The following is an 18,897-nucleotide window of genomic DNA, read 5'->3' as shown; positions in this document are numbered from 1 at the left end:
TTTGGCGTCATCTGGTCCAACACCATGCGAGACTAGGCTCTAAGGAAAGCTGTCTCGGGTGTGGACCAATCAACTTCAAGGACAGTGCACATACATTATCAGAGTTATGTTTTTTGTTTGCATTACGACTGCAGGTATTGTGGTCTATGCAACCATGACTCCTTGTAAAAAAAGGTGTCAGTTTTGTTGCCAGATAAAAGGGTAAAAAAACAATTATCAAACTGTACTAAGTTATCATTTAAGGCCAAGTCGACCTCGGAGTGGTTCTGGACAGGTTCAGATATTGCCCATTATGATTATTGGTCGTGAACGGGAATCGAACTCGGGTTGCTGGGTCTATAGTGCAGCAGGCTAACCACTGCGCCACCGCTCCCCACAGAGAGAACACGTGAGCACAGGTGCCCTCATTGCATTTCCCAGGATAATTGGTGCACTCAAGGGGCTTTGGTTAAGTGGTCCACGCTCCAAAGTAAACTTGAAATATACCGACATTCACGCGCAGAGATAGAAATACATGAACACAACAACAACAGTAACCGTCATTCGCCGCTAGGTGGTGGCGACGTCACTACAGCGATTGTGCCAGGCTAAGTGCACTTCAAGGCCACGTCAAGTTCCGAACGCCCGCTGGCAGGTCACAGACAGACCCAGGTGCCATGGGTTGACTGAGATGACTGCCCAATGCACCACCTCTGCCCCCTACTGTGCCAACTTGCTGTGTTTTAGCCGCCCGGCGCTCCGCTCATTGTGAGCATCGCTCCTCTGCCCTCCGTTGTTGCTGGAGGGCGACTGCCTCCAAATGACCAGTAGCATCCTTCACGAGCCTCCTCCACAGAGGCCGATCTTGACACCGCTGGTACCAGTCATGGGCAAGTCCACTCAGCTCCACATCCTCCTGTACCACATCAATCCATCTCTTCTCCAGCCCATGCTGCCCGTTTAGCCCCCTCGATCCAGCAAAACAAGCTGCAAGCAGTGCCTGTGGGCCAACGCAGCCTCGCCTGCCGGAAGAGCTCACTGAAGGAACTATGTCCAGATCTTTTCAAAGATCTGTGAGCTCCTCACAATCCAGTCTGCTTGAACCCAGGATGGATCGTAGGCAGGCGCAGCCGGAATGTTTAAAACCCACACAGCTTTTCCCCTAAAGGGCTCCATGTTTTGCAGACATAGAGAAGGGAGGGCATAACCGTGGCCAAGAAGATGCGGAGCTTAGCGAGAAGCGATAGGGCAGGTAGCTTCCACAAAGCGTTACGCAGCTGATGAAAAAGTTATGCCGCTCGAGTGATTCGGAGTGAGAGCTCAGATGCCAAACCGTACCTGGTCATAAGCACAGTGGCCAGGAATGAAATTTTCTCCACTCTCTCTCATCACCACTGCCCCATCACTCACGGGGATTACAGGGTGGGGGAGTATTTGATGAGATGAAAACGCAGGCAGGCGCTTGACTTTCGTGAGGCTAATGGCAATGCCCCATCTCTTGGTGGCAAGTTCCAGGTTTAGCAGTAGCGTCTCCAACTCCTCTGAGTGCACAGCAATTACCCGATCATCAGCATACAAGACATGGTAGACCAATAGGGAGCCATCCCTTGATTGCACCTGGACATTGAACAGCCTTTCATTGTATCTGTACCAGATGGAAATTCTCCTGGAATAGTCACGGAAATCTTCACGAACGTGGCCAAAGAACATTTTAAAGGCCGTCGTGGCCAGAGGACATCCCTGTCGCACTCCAGGAAACAGACACACACAGAAGCATATGGACACAGAGGCACACTCAGATGCCTAAAGTTCCCACGTATAGTGCTATTAGCGAACAGCACCTATGAAGGCCAGCACGGAAACAAATGAGCACCGCATCAGGCACTCAAATTGAGGTCAAGTATCGGTTCAGAAAACCGTCACCTGTGTTGGGAGTGGAAATCGCCGGGTTTGCAGTTGCGGCGCGCTAACCACTACGCCGCCGCTCCCCATAAAAGATTCACGTAAACCGTCGTCACGCAAACTCCTCCCGTTCATCTTGGCAGTGGAGTTTGTCGGGCAATCGAACAAAGATGGCCACCGCATCGCGCGTTTCCAGGCGCGCCTCTGCGGCCGTCTGGAACGCTCTGCCAATATTAGGAAGCTACTGGGAGCTGCGCACTTTTAAAATTATCGTCAATATCGACAAACTAGTTTCTTTAGACCTGATTTCTTGTGTTTAGTTTGCTGTCCTTCCCCCACACCTTCCGATTGCACGCGGTTGGCTACGTACGGTGCGAAAGAAATTCAACGTACGGTACATACAGACACGTGCACAGACACGTGCACAGACACGTACACAGACACGTACACAGACACGTACACAGACACGTACACAGACACAGACACGCACACAGACACGTACACAGACACGCACACAGACACGTACACACAGACACGTACACACAGACACGTACACACAGACACGCACACACAGACACGCACACACAGACACGCACACACAGACACGCACACACAGACACGCACACACAGACACGCACACACAGACACGCACACAGACACGCACACACAGACACGTAGACACGCACACAGACACGCACACAAACACAGACACGCACACAAACACAGACACGTACACACAGACACGTACACACAGACACGTACACACAGACACGCACACAGACACACACAGACACGCACACAGACACGCACACAGACACGCACACAGACACGCACACAGACACGCACACAGACACGCACACAGACACACACACAGACACGTACACACAGACACGTACACAGACACGCACACAGACATGCACACAGACACGTACACACACACACGTACACAGACACGCACACAGACACGTACACAGACGTACACACACACACGTACACACAGACACGTACACAGACACGCACACAGACACGCACACAGACACACACACAGACACACGTACACACAGACACGTACACACACACGTACACAGACACGCACACAGACACACACACAGACACACACACACACACGTACACACAGACACGTACACACACACACACGTACACAGACACGCACACAGACACACACACAGACACACAGACACACACAGACACGTACACACACAAGAGACACCTCGGACGGCTCGCGCAGACACGGAGACATACACCAGAACACAGACGCTCTTAGGGTGAGCTGGGATAGGTGCTGGTGGTGGAGCTGGTGGTGGAACTGGTGGTGGAGTTGGTGGTGGAGTTGGTGGTGGAGCTGGTGGTGGAGTTGGTGGTGGAGCTGGTGGTGGAGTTGGTGGTGGAGCTGGTGGTGGAGCTAGTGGTGGCGAACGTCTCGCTCGATGGCGGCGGTGGTGCTCTGCACCAGCAGGAACGTCCCCACCGTCACCATCACGCAGCTCCAGCCCAGCAGCAGCAGCCTGCACCGTGGGGGGGGGGGGGGGCACACAGACACACACAGACACACACACAGACACACACACACACACACACAGACACACACACACAGACACACACACACAGACACACACACACAGACACACAGACACACACACACAGACACACACACACACACAGACACACACACACAGACACACACACACAGACACACAGACAGACATACACATACAGACACACACACAGACACACACACATACACACACAGACACACACATACACACACAGACACACACACACACACATAGACACACAGACACACACACAGACACACACATACACACACAGACACAGACACACACACACACACACAGACACACACACATACACACACAGACACACACATACACACACAGACAAACACACACACAGACACACACACACACATAGACACACAGACACACACAGAGGGCGCCGCACTCCGATTCACATCCTGGTGCGATTATATGTGGGAGTGAGTGGAGTGACGAGAGGGGGGGGGGGGGGAAGTGAGTGTGGGGACGAAAGAGGGGTGAGTGTAGGGGTGAGTGTAGGGGTGAGTGTAGGGTGAGTGTAGGGGTGAGTGTAGGGTGAGTGTCAGGTGTGTGAGGGGCTCACCTGGCCGAGTTGCTTTCACGTTCCGTGTTGAGCACGAGGCTCAGCAGGCAGAGACCTGCACCCAGCAGCAGCAGCAGCACAAGTGAGCGAGTGTGTAGTGAGTGTGTAGTGAGTGTGTAGTGAGTGTGTAGTGAGTGTGTAGTGAGTGTGCTAGTGAGTGAGCAAGTGAGTGAGTGTGCTAGTGAGTGAGTGAGTGAGTGTGTGAGTGTGTTAGTGAGTGAGTGTGCTAGTGAGTGTGTGAGTAGTGAGTGTGTGAGTGTGTAGTGAGTGTGCTAGTGAGTGAGTGTGCTAGTGAGTGTGTAGTGAGTGAGTGTACTAGTGAGTGAGTGTGCTAGTGAGTGTGCTAGTGAGTGAGTGTGCAGTGAGTGAGTGTGTAGTGAGTGAGTGTGTAGTGAGTGAGTGTGCTAGTGAGTGTGCTAGTGAGTGTGCTAGTGAGTGAGTGTGCTAGTGAGTGTACTAGTGAGTGAGTGTGTAGTGAGTGTGCTAGTGAGTGAGTGTGCTAGTGAGTGAGTGTGCTAGTGAGTGAGTGTGTAGTGAGTGAGTGTGCTAGTGAGTGTGTAGTGAGTGAGTGTGCTAGTGAGTGAGTGTACTAGTGAGTGAGTGTGTAGTGAGTGTGCTAGTGAGTGAGTGTGCTAGTGAGTGAGTGTGCTAGTGAGTGTGTAGTGAGTGAGTGTGCTAGTGAGTGAGTGTACTAGTGAGTGTGCTAGTGAGTGAGTGTGCTAGTGAGTGAGTGTGCTAGTGAGTGTGTAGTGAGTGAGTGTGCTAGTGAGTGAGTGTGCTAGTGAGTGTACTAGTGAGTGAGTGTGCTAGTGAGTGAGTGTGTAGTGAGTGAGTGTGTAGTGAGTGAGTGTGCTAGTGAGTGTGCTAGTGAGTGAGTGTGCTAGTGAGTGAGTGTGCTAGTGAGTGTGCTAGTGAGTGAGTGTGCTAGTGAGTGTGCTAGTGAGTGAGTGTGTAGTGAGTGAGTGTGTAGTGAGTGTGCTAGTGAGTGAGTGTGCTAGTGAGTGAGTGTGCTAGTGAGTGAGTGTGCTAGTGAGTGAGTGTGCTAGTGAGTGTGTAGTGAGTGAGTGTGCTAGTGAGTGAGTGTGCTAGTGAGTGTGGAGTGAGTGAGTGTGCTAGTGAGTGTGGAGTGAGTGAGTGTGCTAGTGAGTGTGGAGTGAGTGAGTGTGCTAGTGAGTGAGTGTGCTAGTGAGTGTGGAGTGAGTGAGTGTGCTAGTGAGTGTGGAGTGAGTGAGTGTGCTAGTGAGTGAGTGTGTAGTGAGTGAGTGTGTAGTGAGTGAGTGTGCTAGTGAGTGAGTGTGCTAGTGAGTGAGTGTGCTAGTGAGTGTGCTAGTGAGTGAGTGTGCTAGTGAGTGAGTGTGCTAGTGAGTGTGCTAGTGAGTGAGTGTGCTAGTGAGTGTGCTAGTGAGTGAGTGTGCTAGTGAGTGAGTGTGCTAGTGAGTGAGTGTGCTAGTGAGTGTGCTAGTGAGTGAGTGTGCTAGTGAGTGAGTGTACTAGTGAGTGAGTGTGTAGTGAGTGTGCTAGTGAGTGAGTGTGCTAGTGAGTGAGTGTGCTAGTGAGTGTGTAGTGAGTGAGTGTGCTAGTGAGTGAGTGTACTAGTGAGTGAGTGTGTAGTGAGTGTGCTAGTGAGTGAGTGTGCTAGTGAGTGAGTGTACTAGTGAGTGTGTAGTGAGTGAGTGTGCTAGTGAGTGAGTGTGTAGTGAGTGAGTGTGCTAGTGAGTGAGTGTGCTAGTGAGTGAGTGTGCTAGTGAGTGAGTGTGCTAGTGAGTGTGTAGTGAGTGAGTGTGCTAGTGAGTGTGGAGTGAGTGAGTGTACTAGTGAGTGAGTGTACTAGTGAGTGAGTGAGTGTACTAGTGAGTGTACTAGTGAGTGTGCTAGTGAGTACCAGGGAAGATGAGGATGAAGGCCGCGGCGAGGCCTCCGATGAGTGCAATGACGCGCCCGATGTCGGGCGTGAAGATGGCGAGAAGCAGCGAGAGCAGGAACCAGGCGAGCGTCTGCGCGGCGCGGCGCCGCCACTCGCCGCCCGGCGGCTCCGTCTCCGTGGGGACGTTCCTCCAGCGCAGCCACAGGCCCCTCCACCACCGCCCTGCAGGAGACGCGCGGACAGGGAGGAGGACCCATCGCTCCACAGGTCACAGGCGGTCAGCCTGAGTGTCCAGTCTCACTGGTGCGTACGTGAGTGGGTGAGTGAGTGGGTGAGTGGGTGGTGAGTGAGTGGGTGGGTGGGTGAGTGAGTGAGTGGGTGAATGAGTGGGTGAGTGAGTGAGTAGGTGGGTGGGTGGGTGAGTGAGTGAGTGGGTGAGTGGGTGGGTGAGTGAGTGGGTGGGTGGGTGGGTGAGTGGGTGAGTGAGTGGGTGAGTGAGTGAGTGGCTGTGTGGGTGATCGAGTGGCTGGGTGAGTGAGTGGGTTCGTGAGTGGGTGGGTGAGTGAGTGAGTGGGTGGGTGGGTGGGTGGGTGAGTGAGTGGGTGGGTGGGTGAGTGGGTGAGTGAGTTGGTGAGTGAGTGGGTGGGTGGGTGAGTGGGTGAGTGACTGAGTGGGTGAGTGAGTGGGTGAGTGAGTGGGTGAGTGAGTAGGTGGGTGAGTGGGTGCGTGGGTGGGTGAGTGGGTGAGTGCGTGAGTGAGTGCGTGAGTGCGTGAGTGAGTGGGTGAGTGAGTGAGTGGGTGAGTGAGTTGGTGAGTGAGTGGGTGGGTGGGTGAGTGGGTGAGTGACTGAGTGGGTGAGTGGGTGAGTGAGTGGGTGAGTGAGTGGGTGGGTGGGTGGGTGAGTGGGTGCGTGGGTGGGTGAGTGAGTGAGTGGGTGGGTGGGTGCGTGAATGAGTGGGTGGGTGGGTGAGTGAGGGGGTGAGTGAGTGGGTGAGTGAGTGGGTGAGTGAGTTTGTGAGTGAGTGGGTGAGTGGGTGAGTGAGTGAGTGGGTGGGTGAGTGAGTGGGTGGGTGAGTGGGTGAGCGGGTGAGTGAGTGGGTGGGCGAGTGAGTGGGTGGGTGAGTGGGTGAGTGAGTGGGTGGGTGAGTGAGTGAGTGAGTGGGTGGGTGAGTGCGTACATGCATGAGTGGGTGAGTGGGTGAGTGCGTGAATGAGTGGGTGAGTGAGTGAGTGGGTGAGTGAGTGGGTGGGTGAGTGAGTGGCTGGGTGAGTGAGTGGCTGGGTGAGCGAGTGGCTGGGTGAGTGAGTGGCTAGGTGAGTGGCTGGGTGAGTGAGTGGCTGGGTGAGCGAGTGGCTGGGTGAGTGAGTGGCTGGGCGAGTGGGTGGCTGGGTGAGTGAGTGGGTGAGTGAGTGGCTGGGTGAGTGAGTGGGTGGGTGAGTGGCTGGGTGAGTGAGTGGCTGGGTGAATGAGTGCCTGGGTGAGTGAGTGGCTGGGTGAGTGAGTGGATGGGTGAGTGAACTGGCTGGGTGAGTGGCTGGGTGAGTGGCTGGGTGAGTGAGTGGCTGGGTGAGTGAGTGGATGGGTGAGTGAGTGCCTGGGTGAGTGAGTGGGTGAGTGGATGGGTGACTGAGTGGATGGGTGAGTGGGTGGGAGAGTGAGTGAGTGGGTGAGTGAGTGGGTGAGTGAGTGGGTGCGTACATGAGTGAGTGGGTGCATGGGTGTGCGTGTTAGTGGGCGAGTGAACGAGTGCATCATTGAGTGGGTGAGTCAGTTCGTGCATGTGTGCGCGAGTGGGTGAGAGGGTGAGAGGGTGCGTGCATGAGTTGAGTGAGGCAGCGAGTGGGTGAGTGAGCGGCTACGTGCGTGAGTGAGGCAGCGAGTGTGTGGGTAAGTGAGTGGCTGGGTGAGTGAGTGGTGGGTGGGTGAGTGGCTGGGCGAGTGGGTGGCTGGGTGAGTGAGTGGCTGGGTGAGTGAGTGGATGGGTGAGTGAACTGGCTGGGTGAGTGGCTGGGTGAGTGGCTGGGTGAGTGAGTGGATGGGTGAGTGAGTGCCTGGGTGAGTGAGTGGGTGAGTGAGTGAGTGGGTGAGTGGATGGGTGACTGAGTGGATGGGTGAGTGAGTGTGTGAGTTAGTGAGTGTGTGAGTGAGTGTGTGAGTGGCTGTGTAGGTGAGCGAGTATGTGAGTGAGTGAGTGAGTGGTGTGAGTGAGTGAGTGAGTGTGTGAGTGAGTGTGCGAGTGAGTGGGTGAGCGAGTGAGTGTGTGAGTGAGTGTGTGAGTGAGTGTGTGAGTGTGTGAGTGAGTGAGTGTGTGTGTGAGTGTGTGTATGAGTGAGTGTGTCAGGGTGTGCGTGCGTGTGTGAGTGAGTGAGTGTGTGAGTGAATGTGCGAGTGAGTGAGTGCGTGAGTGGGTGAGTGAGTGGATGATAGAGTGAGTGAGTGAGTGTGTGAGTGAGTGAGTGTGTGAGTGTGCGAGTGAGTGAGTGCGTGAGAGGGTGGGTGAGTGAGTGGCTAGGTGAGCGAGTGGTTTGGTGAGTGGCTGTGTGGGTGAGTGAGTGAGTAAGTGGCTGTGTGAGTGTGTGCATGGTACCTGCCACAGAAGTGCAGGATTGGGTAGGAGGTGAGCACGGTGAGTGTGTGAGTGAGTGAGTGTGTGAGTGAGTGTGTGTGTGAGTGAGTGAGTGTGTGAGTGAGTGAGTGTGTGAGTGAGTGCGTGTGTGCGTGGTACCTGCCACAGAAGTGCAGGATGGGGTAGGAGGTGAGCACGGTGAGTGTGTGAGCGAGTGTGTGAGTGAGTGAGTGGGTGAGCGAGTGTGTGAGTGAGTGTGTGAGTGAGTGAGTGAGTGTGTGAGTGAGTGAGTGAGTGTGTGAGTGAGTGAGTGTGTGAGTGAGTGAGTGGGTGAGTGAGCGAGTGAGTGAGTGAGTGTGTGTGTGAGTGAGTGAGTGTGTGAGTGAGTGTGTGAGTGAGTGAGTGTGTGAGTGAGTGAGTGGGTGAGTGAGCGAGTGAGTGAGTGAGTGTGTGTGTGAGTGTGTGAGTGAGTGTGTGAGTGAGTGAGTGTGTGAGTGTGTGAGTGAGTGAGTGAGTGTGTGAGCGAGTGTGTGAGTGAGTTTGTGAGTGAGTGTGTGAGTGAGTGAGTGTGTGAGTGTGTGAGTGAGTGTGTGAGCGAGTGCGTGTGTGTGTGGTACCGGCCACAGAAGTGCAGGATGGGGTAGGAGGTGAGCACGGTGACGATGAGGAAGAGACGCGCGATGGCGACGGCGACGTCCCCCGAGGGGTAGGAGAGCAGCACGTCGGGACTGACGCTCGCCCCAAATGTCAGGTACCCACACACCCCTTCACACACACATCACACAGACACACGTAGAGACACACACATCACACAGACACACGTAGAGACACACACATCACACACAGAGACACACACACATACACAGAGACAAAGACAAAGACAAAGATCCCCTGTATAGCCTTAACAGACTGTAGGGGCAAGTGCTGTTAGCGAGCACCTATGAAGGCCGGCACGGCACACGAGGGGGTGGGTGGCCAGCACCACGCCCGACCGCCTTTGTCTCCCTAGTGGCAATGTTTACACACCGCACCAGGTACTCATTTGAGGCTGAGTCGACCTAGGGGAGGCCCGGGACCGGTTCAGATAATCGTCACTGGTGTTGGCCGTGAGCGGGAATCGAACCCGTGTCGCTGGGTTCATAGCGCAGCGCGCTAACCTCTACACTACCGCTCCCCACACACACACACACAGAGACACACACACACATACAAAAACACACACACACACGTAGAGACACACACACACACATAGAGACACACACACACACGCAGGGTGACCCTCCATCACGGTGTGACGCGGCTCACCCGTGCCCGTGTAGACGAGGAGGCAGATGAGGGTGGCGGCCGTGACGACGCCGCCCCAGCGAGCCAGAGTCGGGCGCCGCATGCTGCGATAGATGGGCACGCTGCTCACGTGACACTGCACACAGACACACACAGAGACACACACACACAGAGACACACAGACATACACACACACACACACAGAGACACACAGACACACACAGACACACACAGAGACACACACACAGAGACACACACAGACACACACACAGAGACACACACAGAGACACACAGACACACACCCACAGAGACACAGAGACACACATACACAGAGACACACACACAGAGACACACAGAGACACACACACACACACAGAGACACACACAGAGACACACAGACACACACAGATACACACAGACAGATACACACACAGAGACACACAGACACACACAGAGACACACACACAGAGACACACAGACAGATACACACACAGAGACACACACAGAGACACACACACAGAGACACACACACAGACACAGACACACACAGAGACATACACAGAGACACACACAGAGACATACACAGATACACACACACAAAGACACACAGACACACACAGAGACACACACACAGAGACACACACAGAGACACACACAGAGACACACACACAGAGACACAGAGACACACACAGAGAGACACACAGACACAGAGACACACACACACAGACACAGAGACACACACACAGAGACACACAGAGACACACACACACACAGACACACACAGACACACACAAAGACACACAGACACACACAGAGACACACAGACAGATACACACACAGAGACACACACAGAGACACACACACAGACACACACAGAGACATACACAGAGACACACACAGAGACATACACAGATACACACACACAAAGACACACAGACACACACAGAGACACACACACAGAGACACACACAGAGACACACACATAGACACACACAGACACACACACAGAGACACAGAGACACACACAGACACACAGAGACACACACAGAGACATACACAAAGACACATAGAGACACACATACACACAGGCACACACAGAGACACACACAGAGACACACACAGACAGAGACACACACAAAGACATACAGAGACACACACAGAGACATACAGAGACACACACAGAGACATACAGAGACACACACAGAGACATACAGAGACATACAGAGACACACACACAGAGACACACACACACAGACACACACACAGAGACACACAGACACACACACAGACACACAGACACACACACAGACACACACACAGACACACAGAGACACAAACAAAGACACACAGAGACACACAGAGACACACACACAGACACACACAGAGACACACACACAGATTCACAGAGACACACAGAGACACACACACAGAGACACACAGACACACACACACATAGACACACAGACACACACACAGACACACACAGAGACACACACATCGAGACACACAAATAAACAAACAACAAAATTCCCCGTGTAGCTTTAACAAACTGTAGGGGCAAGTGCTGTTAGCGAGCAGCACCTACGAAGGCCGGAACGGCACACGAGGGGGGTGGGTGGCAGGCACCACGCCCGGCCGCCTTTGTCTCCCCAGTGGCGATGTTTACTACACACCGCACCAGGTACTCATTTGAGGCTGAGTCGACCTAGGGGAGGCCCAGGACCGGTTCAAATAATCGTCACTGGTGTTGGTCGTGAGCGGGAATCGAACTCGGATCGCCGGGGCCAGACTCGGTTAACAGCTGAGGCTCACAGAGCCAGACTAAGGCTCCCTTAGGGTTCCTGGGGTTCAGAGTGAATATCTGAGGCTCACAGAGCCAGACTAGGGCTCCCTTAGTGTTCTGATGGTTCAGAGTTAACAGCTGAGGCTCACAGAGCCAGACTCGGGCTCCCTTAGGGTTACTACGATTCAGAGTGAATATCTGAGGCTCACAGAGTGAATGTCCATGGTCAGTGGGAGACTTCCCCTGTGGTTTATACCTGGAAGCCGAAGCAGATGGTCGGAATGGCATTGAACACAGCAGCCAGCGAGGAAGGCCTGAGAGACACACCATGAGGCAGTGACACACAGTGAAGCAGTGACACACAGTGATACACACAGAGACACAGTGAGAGACACGGTAACACACAGTGACACACAGTGACACTGTGTGTCACTGTGCGTGAGACACAATGAGACACAGCACCCTAAGGTAGGTAGTGTGGGTGAGCGTGTGGGTGAGCGTGGGGGAGAGTGTGTGGGTGAGCGTGGGGGGTAAGCGGGGGGGGGGGGGTGCGTGGGGGAGAGTGTGTGTGGGTGAGCGTGTGGGTGAGCGTGGGGGTGAGCGTGGGGGTGAGCATGGGGGAGAGTGTGTGGGCGAGTGCGTGGGTGAGCGTGTGGGTGAGCGTGGGGGAGAGTGTGTGGGTGAGCGTGGGGGGTGAGCGGGGGGGGGGGCGTGGGGGGTGAGCGGGGGGGGGCGTGGGGGAGAGTGTGTGAGCGTGTGGGTGAGCGTGGGGGTGAGCGTGGGGGAGAGTGTGTGGGTGAGCGTGGGGGGTGAGCGGGGGGTGAGCGTGGGGGAGAGTGTGTGGGTGAGCGTGGGGGGTGAGCGGGGGGTGAGCGTGGGGGAGAGTGTGTGGGTGAGCGTGGGGGGTGAGCGGGGGGTGAGCGTGGGGGAGAGTGTGTGAGCGTGTGGGTGAGCGTGTGGGTGAGCGTGGGGGTGAGCGTGGGGGAAAGTGTGTGGGTGAGCGTGGGGGGTGAGCGGGGGGGTGAGCGGGGGGGTGGAGTGTGTGTGGGTGAGCGTGGGGGTGATCGTGTGGGTGAGCGTGGGGGTGGAGTGTGTGTGGGTGAGCGTGTGGGTGAGCGTGGGGGTGAGCGGGGGGGGGGGAGTGGGAGTGAGCGGGGGGGGGGTGAGCGTGTGGGTGAGCATGGGGGTGAGCGGGGGGGGGGGGGGAGTGGGAGTGAGCGGGGGGGGGGGGGGGGTGAGCGTGTGGGTGAGCATGGGGGGTGAGCGTCTGGGTGAGCGTGTGGGTGAGCGTAGGGGTGAGCGTGTGTGGGTGAGCGTGTGGGCGAGCGTGTGGGCGAGCGTGTGGGTGAGCGTGTGGGTGAGCGTGTGAGTGAGCGTGTGGGTGAGCGTGTGTGGGTGAGCGTGTGGGCGAGCGTGTGGGCGAGCGTGTGGGTGAGCGTGTGGGTGAGCGTGTGGGCGAGCGTGTGAGTGAGCGTGTGGGTGAGCGTTTGGGTGAGCGTGTGGGTGAGCGTGTGGGTGAGCGTGTGGGTGAGTGTGCGGGTGAGCGTGGGGGTGGAGTGTGTGTGGGTGAGCGTGGGGGTGGAGTGTCTGGGTGAGCATGTGGGTGAGCGTGTGAGTGAGCGCGTGGGCGAGCGTGTGGGCGAGCGTGTGGGCGAGCGTGTGGGCGAGCATGTGGGTGAGCGTGTGGGCGAGTGCGTGGGCGAGCGCGTGGGCGAGCGTGTGGGTGAGCGTGTGGGTGAGCGTGTGGGCGAGTGCGTGGGCGAGCGCGTGGGCGAGCGTGTGGGCGAGCGTGTGGGCGAGCATGTGGGTGAGCGTGTGGGCGAGCGTGTGGGCGAGCGCGTGGGTGAGCGCGTGGGTGAGCGTGTGGGCGAGCGCGTGGGCGAGCGCGTGAGTGAGCGTGTGGGTGAGCGTGTGGGTGAGCGTTTGGGTGAGCGTGTGGGTGAGCGTGTGGGTGAGCGTGTGGGTGAGTGTGCGGGTGAGCGTGGGGGTGGAGTGTCTGGGTGAGCATGTGGGTGAGCGTGTGAGTGAGAGCAGGGGCGAGCGTGTGGGTGAGCGTGTGGGCGAGCGCGTGGGCGAGCGCGTGAGTGAGCGTGTGGGTGAGCGTGTGGGTGAGCGTTTGGGTGAGCGTGTGGGTGAGCGTGTGGGTGAGCGTGTGGGTGAGTGTGCGGGTGAGCGTGGGGGTGGAGTGTCTGGGTGAGCATGTGGGTGAGCGTGTAAGTGAGCGCGGGGGCGAGCGTGTGGGCGAGCGTGTGGGCGAGCGTGTGGGTGAGCGTGTGGGCGAGCGTGTGGGCGAGCGCGTGGGTGAGCGTGTGGGTGAGCGTGTGGGTGAGCGTGTGGGTGAGCGTGTGGGTGAGTGTGCGGGTGAGCGTGGGGGTGGAGTGTGTGTGGGTGAGCGTGGGGGTGGAGTGTCTGGGTGAGCATGTGGGTGAGCATGTGGGTGAGCGTGTGAGTGAGCGCGGGGGGCGAGCGTGTGGGCGAGCGTGTGGGCGAGCGTGTGGGCGAGTGTGCGGGTGAGCGTGGGGGTGGAGTGTGTGTGGGTGAGCGTGGGGGTGGAGTGTCTGGGTGAGCATGTGGGTGAGCGTGTGAGTGAGCGCGGGGGGCGAGCGTGTGGGCGAGCGTGGGGGTGAGTGCGTGGGGTGAGCGCGTGGGCGAGCGTGTGGGCGAGCGCGGGGGGCGAGCGTGTGTGTGAGCACGTGGGGGTGAGCGTGTGGGCGAGCGTGTGGGCGAGCGTGTGGGCGAGCGTGTGGGCGAGCGTGTGTGTGAGCGCGTGGGGGGTGAGCGTGTGGGTGAGCGTGTGTGTGAGCGTGTGGGCGAGCGTGTGTGTGAGCGCGTGTGTGTGAGCGCGTGGGGGTGTGCGTGTGGGCGAGCGTGTGGGCGAGCGTGTGGGCGAGCGACGCTCCCTCACCTCGTGACGATCTCCCCGTGCTCGTAGCCGCCCACGAAGAACTTGACGATGATGACTCCCGTGACATACCACGTGCCGAGCACCCCGACCAAGCTGGGGACGGAGGGTTCATGATGGCCGCGTGAGAAACGCAGAGGCAGAGACACTGAGGTCCTGGGTTCGAGCCCTGGGTCTGCCTCTCTCTCGCGTCCCGGGGGTTCATAATGTCCGCGTCAGAGACACCGATAACCTGGCTTCGATGCCGGGTTCTGTGTCCCTCAAGGGGTTCATAATAGCCGCGTGAGAGACAGAGTTGGAGAACACATTGTCCTGCTGCGGAGGGAGCTGGTAGGAACACGTTGGGTTGCTCGGTCAATGGCCTGCAGGGTCAACGGCGGCGTGGTGTATTCCACAAATATGCCCGACTGTGAGGGCGGGCACAAGCCGGCGTGAGTAGGTGAAACGTTGAGTTTTATAAGGGCACCACGGGGTGACCAGCCCCTCCCCACCCAGCCCCACCCCTCCCACCCCCCACCCAGCCCCACACTCCCCACCCAGCCCCACCCCTCCTACCCCCCACCCAGCCCCTCCCCACCCAGCCCCTCCCCAACCCTCAACACCCTCCCCACCCAGCCCCACTCTCCCCACCCAGCCCCACCCTCCCCACCCTCCCCTCCCCACCCAGCCACTCCCTCCCCACCCAGCCCCTCCCTCCCCACCCAGCCCCTCCCTGCATGACGTACGGACACAATAATCCTCTGTGGGCTGCTGTAATCAGTGGGTTGCTCCCAGTATAACCGATTCCTGGCTTCGAGACTTGGGTCTGCAATTCTCTCTCTCTCCCCCAGGGGGTGTATGATGGTCGTGGCAGAGATGCTGAGATTGAGCCAGAGACACTGAGGGCCTGGGGTCTCTCAGGGGGGTTCAGATCGGCGACGTCAGTGTCACAGACCATGAGCCAGAGAGACGCTTAAGACCCTGGCTTTGAACCCAGCCTCCCTGTGCCTCTTCCTCAGAGGGCTCACGATGGCCGCGTGAGAGACACAGAGCCAGAGGTACGAAAATAACTGCGTTCGATGCCCCCGGGTCTCTCCGAGTGCACACAAGTTGAGGGCCTCACGGAACGGGCGCCCATGCGGCTCGCGGGTTTGTAAATCCCACTTGGCCCTCGTCACGGCAGCCGCTATCGATGGCTCAGGAGTCGTGCGTGCAAGGGGGTCACCTGCACGAGTTTCCTCGCGGTGGCGGGGGTGTTCACTAAGCGGTGCAGCGCGTTTGTGTCATCCTATTGGTCACACGCAGCCAACGCGTTGAGTAACCCCGCCCCTCGCCCGTGCCTGCTGCGTGACGTGTCACAATTCGCAGCTCCCTAAACGTTGAATACGATGCATTAATTCTAGATTTGAAGTTTACGTGACTGCAAGGATCCATACTTTTTCGTTTTTTCGGTAAAGTCACGTGGGTGAAATAATAATAATAAAATAAATTAAATCACGACGTTACGGAGGCAACACAAGCTTCCGTCTTCAGGTGGAACCGTCACAGCAAAATGACTGTACCAAGTGAAGAGAACTCTAAGAGACACGAGATTATATATCCTGGTTAAGAGGGGGGAGGAGGAACCAGGATGGGCCGCGGGGGGTGGGTGATTAGCTGGTGACATCATTGTTTATGATGCAGGAGATTGCCAGTGAGTTAAAATGGGGGCGCCTTTGTTATGCTGCAGGGGATTAGCAGGAGGTTAAGAGGGGGGGAGAGGCGCACGGATGGGCCGTGTGGAGTGGGGGGGGGGTGTTAAACGTCGTATCCCAAGAAATGATTTTTCGTCAAAACACGACGTCTACCAAATTCGACGTATTCCAAAGCGGCCGTATACCGAGGTGTGACTGTATAGCTGAGTGGGCCTTACTCGCTAAAATAATAAAGAGTTTGGCTTTTTTAGTTGAGTTCTGTCAGAAGGGGCCTCACCGATTGGGACCCCTTGGGGTGGACGCGCGTTCGTGTGTGCGTGTGTGCGTGTGCGCGTGTGTGTGCGTGCGTGTGCGCGTGTGTGCGTGCGTGTGCGCGCGTGTGTGTGTGTGTGCGTGCGTGTGCGTGCGTGCGCGTGCGTGTGTGTCTGTGCGTGTGTGCGTGTGTGCGCATGCGTGCGTGTGCGTGCGTGCGCGTGTGTGCGCGTGTGTGCATGTGTGTGCGCGTGTGCGTGCGCGTGTGTGTGTGCGTGTGTGTGCGTGCGTGTGCACGTGTGTGCGTGCGCGCGTGTGTGCGTGTGCGTGTGTGCACGCATGCGTGTGCATGCGTGCGTGCGCGTGTGCGTGTGTGCGTGTGTGTGCGTGTGTGTGCGCGTGTGTGTGTGCGTGCATGCGTGTGTGCATGTGTGTGTGCGTGTGTGCCAATCGGTTCACAGCGGCCATCGTCTCACCTGGCGTATTTCTGGAATCCGATCTCGCGGGGGAAGCAGAGCGGCAGGATGAGAAGCACGGAGACCACGGAGGTCGTGAAGCGACGGTCGCAGAACCAGGGCACGGGCGCATCGGGAGCACGGTGAGACACGGCCTGCACCACTACACAAGCACCACAACCACCACAACCACCACCACCACCACCACACAGGCACGGTGAGACACGACATGCACCACTACACAACCACAACAACCACCACCACCACACAGGCACGGTGAGACAGCCTGCACCATTACACAACCACCACAACCACCACCACCACCACCACGATGAGACAGGCACGGTGAGACACGGCCTGCACCACTACACAACCACCACCACTATACAACCACCACAACCACCACCACCACCACGAGACAGGCACGGTGAGACACGGTCTGCACCACTACACAACCACCATAACCACCACCACTACACAACCACAACCACCACCACCACCACAACCACCACCACGAGACAGGCACGGTGAGACACGACATGCACCACTACACAACCACCACAACCACCACCACAACCACTACACAGGCATGGTGAGACGCGGCCTGCACCACTCCACAACCACAACAATTGCTCGACCGAAGGAGATGGGTCTTCAGCAGGTAATTCAATGACCAGGTGAGCGAGTGAGTGGGTGAGCGGGTGAGCGGGTGAGCGGGTGAGCGAGTGAACGGGTGAACGGGTGAGCGAGTGAGCGGGTGAGCGGGTGAGCGGGTGAGCGAGGTGAGCGGGTGAGCGGGTGAGCGAGGTGAGCGGGTGAGCGAGGTGAGGGGGTGAGCGGGGTGAGCGAATGAGCGGGGTGAGCGAGTGAACGGGGTGAGCGGGTGAGCGAGTGAGCGGGTGAGCGGGTGAGCGAGTGAGCGGGGTGAGCGAGTGAGCGGGTGAGCGAGTGAGCGGGTGAGCGGGGTGAGCGAGTGAGGGGGTGAGCGGGTGAGCGAGTGAGCGGGTGAGCGAGTGAGCGGGTGAGCGGGTGAGCGAGTGAGCGGGTGAGCGAGCGAGCGGGCGAGCGAGTGAGAGGGTGAGCGGGGTGAGCGAGTGAGCGGGTGAGCGGGTGAGCGAGTGAGCGAGTGAGCAGGTGAGCGGGTGAGCGAGTGAGCGAGTGAGCGGGGTGAGCGAGTGAGCGGGTGAGCGGGGCGAGCGAACGAGGGGGGCGAGCGAGCGAGCGGGCGAGCGAGCGAGCGGGCGAGCGAGCGAGCGGGCGGTTGAGTGACCACGTGAGTGAGCGGCGGTAGAGCGGGCCGACTCACGCATGTCGAGCTGGTCCCCCACGATGACGAGGAAGGCGACGCAGGTGCCGAACGTGTAGAGCGCGATGCAGCCCTCGCAGGCGGCGCCGGCGAGCGGGCCGCACTGCGCGCGCACCACCTCCTGGTAGGAGGCGGCGCCCGAGCGGGACGCACAGAGCGCCAGCACCAGCAGGCCGCTCACGATGAACACCAGCAGCACCTGCGGCACGGCGAGGTGGGGGCGGGGGGGGGGGGCGGGGGGCGGGGGACAAGCGGGAATTATGCGACGCACAAACACGGCTGGTGCCCCGTGTCTCTGTGGTGTCTCTGTGGTGTCTCTGTGGTGCCCGTGTCTCTGTGGTGTCCCGTGTCTCTGTGGTGTCTCTGTGGTGTCCCGTGTCTCTGTGATGCCCGTGTCTCTGTGGTGTCTCTGTGGTGTCCCGTGTCTCTGTGGTGCCCGTGTCTCTGTGGTGTCTCTGTGGTGTCCGTGTCTCTGTGGTGTCCCGTGTCTCTGTGGTGCCCGTGTCTCTGTGGTGTCTCTGTGGTGTCCGTGTCTCTGTGGTGTCCCGTGTCTCTGTGGTGTCCCGTGTCCCGTGTCTCTGTGGTGTCTCTGTGGTGTCCGTGTCTCTGTGGTGCCCGTGTCTCTGTGGTGTCTCTGTGGTGTCCCGTGTCTCTGTGGTGCCCGTGTCTCTGTGGTGCCCGTGTCTCTGTGGTGTCTCTGTGGTGTCCCGTGTCTCTGTGGTGCCCGTGTCTCTGTGGTGTCCCGTGTCTCTGTGGTGTCTCTGTGGTGT

General features: G+C 57.8%; 1 protein-coding gene across 1 annotated transcript in view; it reads right to left on the bottom strand.

Moving 5' to 3' along the window:
- Positions 1-1,758: 1,758 nt before the first annotated feature.
- The window catches only part of LOC144737486 (sodium-coupled neutral amino acid transporter 7-like), a 25,328-nt gene continuing 8,189 nt past the window's right edge, over positions 1,759-18,897 (bottom strand). The window contains exons 3-11 of the mRNA XM_078620195.1: positions 18,128-18,326; positions 16,843-16,984; positions 14,445-14,537; positions 11,796-11,853; positions 9,778-9,892; positions 9,090-9,237; positions 5,924-6,114; positions 4,042-4,096; positions 1,759-3,407 (exon numbers count right to left, since the gene is read on the bottom strand). Coding sequence (XP_078476321.1) covers positions 3,305-3,407; positions 4,042-4,096; positions 5,924-6,114; positions 9,090-9,237; positions 9,778-9,892; positions 11,796-11,853; positions 14,445-14,537; positions 16,843-16,984; positions 18,128-18,326 — 1,104 coding nt within the window. The 3' untranslated portion in view covers positions 1,759-3,304. The remainder of the gene's footprint in view (positions 3,408-4,041; positions 4,097-5,923; positions 6,115-9,089; positions 9,238-9,777; positions 9,893-11,795; positions 11,854-14,444; positions 14,538-16,842; positions 16,985-18,127; positions 18,327-18,897) is intronic.

Source organism: Lampetra planeri, chromosome 70, assembly GCF_965212315.1.
Source record: "Lampetra planeri chromosome 70, kcLamPlan1.2.h2, whole genome shotgun sequence".
NCBI lineage: Eukaryota > Metazoa > Chordata > Hyperoartia > Petromyzontiformes > Petromyzontidae > Lampetra > Lampetra planeri.
The sequence above is the reverse complement of the archived record's forward strand: the minus strand, read 5'-3'. Positions and strand labels throughout refer to the sequence as shown.